Here is a 3,185-nt window from a genome sequence, read left to right as displayed (position 1 = left end):
AGTTTAATCAATTCTTAAACTAAATGCATTTCTCAAAATTCCTCTATATTCCTATTATGCCCATTTCCAAGAAAAATAGGCAATTCAAATTCTATACTAACCAAAAATTGATAGGTCTACAATGAATGCTCTCTCTCTCTCTCTTTCTCTTTCTCTCTATATATATTAATGGTCTACATTGTATGTTGGTGGGCCATGCAAACCTACTCATCGCTGGTGATACCATGTCGTTTAGTTGACATTTGATTTGGCCCTAATTGAAACTTGAAAAGTCTCCTAACCTTTCTACTTGGCCCAAATGCCTAATGAACAGTGAATTTACGGATATAGCTGGTACATAAGTTGGCTAGTGAATCAAAGTATCATTATTCGATGCACGCATTCTTTGAATTTATGACTTCAAAGTTATTATGATAACAGTGGTACAAGATCAAAGAAGAAATTTATTAATTTCCCTAAAAAATTAATGATAATGTAGGGTTTATGCATGATTAGATTAAAGAAGAAATTTGCAGATAAGTTTATTGAATCTGTAAATATGTAATTTGTTGAATATAATGGTAAGTACAATTTATTAAATGTGAAATTACATTTTATAAAACATAAATCAATAAAAAAATAAATAGACTTTAATGTGTGTGTGATTGGTTGGAATTCCAAGATCCTCTTAACAAATTGGTCCTCATAAGAAATAAAAAAAATAAAAAAACAGACTTTATATTCATGGGAAGGTGTTCCCAATTCCAAGATTCTCCCCACACGATATCATACTCGTACATCGGGAACATCACCACATGAGCAACAGATGTTTCAAATCTCTTCAGAAAGGATTGTTTCAAATGTCTTCTGGGTCGGTGTAGATAGACAAAGTTTTAATAGAACTTGTGAGTTGTTTAGATTCCAAAGGTAGAGATGCTAATAGGCAACGCCTTATGCATAAACTTTGAGTTCTGAAAACTCCATGGTTGGGCCACACCCATTGGATGAATTTTGAACATTATACAGAAGTCTAAGATGATGCATGTATATGTATATATAGCAATAAGATTTTACCAGGTTGATAATATCTATATGAAAATGAAAGAATCCTGTACAATTTTCTACAATGGTTAAAAGAATGGCTATATAAAGGGCTAGCCTCATTTCAAAGTATTCGTCATTAATTAAGTAGTCTTTTGATCTACTCTTCATCATTCTACTTATCTTGAACAAGAGGAGATCGACTTCTGGCTGGATAACCATTTTGAGTTGCCAGACATGGCACTCAGCCTTTGGCAGAGCCTTTTCTATGCCATGGCATTTTGCCTGGCAGCTGACAGGGTTGCGGCTTTTGATATCCGACTCCCTCCCTTATTTCACAAACCACCGCCACCTCCGTCACCATACCCACCGCCACCATACAACTATAACCCTCCACCACCAACATCACCTCCTCATTCATACTACTTTAAATCACCACCTCCGCCCCCTCCATCTCCATCCCCACCTCCTCCATACCAGTACTACAAATCCCCTCCACCACCACCACCCTCTCATCCATACTACAACAAGTCTTCTCCACCACCACCTCCATCCCCATCTCCACACCCTCCACCTCCTCATCTGTCACCACCTCCCCCATACTATTACAAGTCCCCTCCACCACCATACCCATCCCTTCCTCCTCGCACACCTCCATACTACTACAAATCTCCCCCACCACCCTCACCATCTAAATCACCTCCATACTACAACAAGTCTCCCCCACCACCCTCATCACCTTCACCACCATACTACAAGTCTCCCCCACCGTCCTCACCACCTCCACCATCTCAATCACCTCCAAACAATTACAGCCCTCCCCGTCCACCACCGTACTACATGTTTCCCCCACCACCCTCACCACATCCACCATCTAAAACACCTCCATACATTTACACGTCTCCCCCTCCACCCTCATCGCCTCAACCATCTAAAACACAACCATACTACAAGTCCCCCCCGCCATCTTCACCATCTAAATCACCTCCATATTACTACAAGTCTCCCCCACCACCCTCACCACCTCTACCATCTAAACCACCACCATACTACAAGTTCCCACCACCACCCTCACCATCTAAGACACCTCCATACTACTACAAGTCTCCCCCACTACCCTCACCATCTCAGCCTCCATACTACCATCATTCACCACCTCCACCCCACTACTAAAAGAGCCAAAATGTAATCCATCTGTTTGCGTCTGCCTCATTATAATTAGTTGGCTTCTACTCATGGTTGCCGCCGGCTCCTTACATAAATCAACTCTTTCACCCGTCACCACCACAATCTTCTCCTCCTCTCTGTATGACCATAAAGTAATCCCCACCACTACTTACCTCTAAGATACATATATCCGATAACGTTAATATAGATATTTGAAGAAGCAGCCATGTCTCAAGCAAGATTCTAGTGGTTTCATTTGGATCAAAGCCTTGACTTGAGATCAAGGAATGCATATATAGTATTTTCTTGCAGGTCCTTTATTTGCAGTTTACTAAAATAAATAATCGGATGAAACTAAAAGCCATTTGGCTTCATCTTTGAAAGTCGTTTGGTTTGTTTAGTTTTCCATGGTTTGCAAAATATATAGAACGAAGTGTTCATTCTATAGATGTTAAAGAAGTGGAACTCCGGAAATAAAGTCTGTATTTGAAAAAAAAAAGAACTCTGAGCTCGCTTTTTTCTTACTGCACTTGATCATATAATTGGGTTTATAGAATTTTATACATAATATCTGCTTTTGTTCGGAAAAGATTATGCAGTGAAGGGAAAATGAAATATTTATCGGGGGAATTATATTTATCCATATTCTTTTATTTCCCATCTAAATAAGAAAATGACTGTTTTTAGCCATAAAAAAGCCATTATTAAAAGGGACAATTGGCAACTTTCCCCGGATGGAAAAGTTATCCACATGGAAGATGGGACTGAAATCCCATTGATAACTTCCCCCCCTCAAAATCCAAAACAAAAATGGGCTCAAAGAGAAATCTGAAGAGGGTTTAGTAATCAACTAGTTTTAGAACCTCATTAAACAAGCCCGAAGAGAAATCAGAAAGACATGCATGCATGCACTTAATTTATGATTGAAGCCTTCCCAACCTTTACGTGCTGTAAGTTCAGTTTGGAAGGAGTATAAATACAAATATGTAAAGTGTAAA

General features: G+C 39.2%; 1 protein-coding gene across 1 annotated transcript; it reads left to right on the top strand.

The window, feature by feature from the left end:
* The first annotated feature begins 605 nt into the window (after positions 1 to 605).
* LOC148802759 (uncharacterized) lies at positions 606 to 2,568 on the top strand. Its single transcript, XM_088899109.1, has one exon. The coding sequence runs from the start codon at positions 1,258 to 1,260 to the stop codon at positions 2,191 to 2,193; it is 936 nt and encodes a 311-aa protein (XP_088755235.1). The 5' UTR covers positions 606 to 1,257; the 3' UTR covers positions 2,194 to 2,568.
* Positions 2,569 to 3,185: the final 617 nt, after the last annotated feature.

The sequence above is a fragment of the Nelumbo nucifera genome, chromosome 2 (genome assembly GCF_055504915.1).
Source record: "Nelumbo nucifera cultivar China Antique chromosome 2, China Antique-T2T, whole genome shotgun sequence".
Lineage (NCBI taxonomy): Eukaryota > Viridiplantae > Streptophyta > Magnoliopsida > Proteales > Nelumbonaceae > Nelumbo > Nelumbo nucifera.
The sequence above is the reverse complement of the archived record's forward strand: the minus strand, read 5'-3'. Positions and strand labels throughout refer to the sequence as shown.

Coding starts and splice junctions, on each gene's coding strand:
- LOC148802759 (XM_088899109.1), top strand. CDS start 1,258: ATGGCACTCAGCCTTTGGCAGAGCCTTTTCTATGCCATGGCATTTTGC.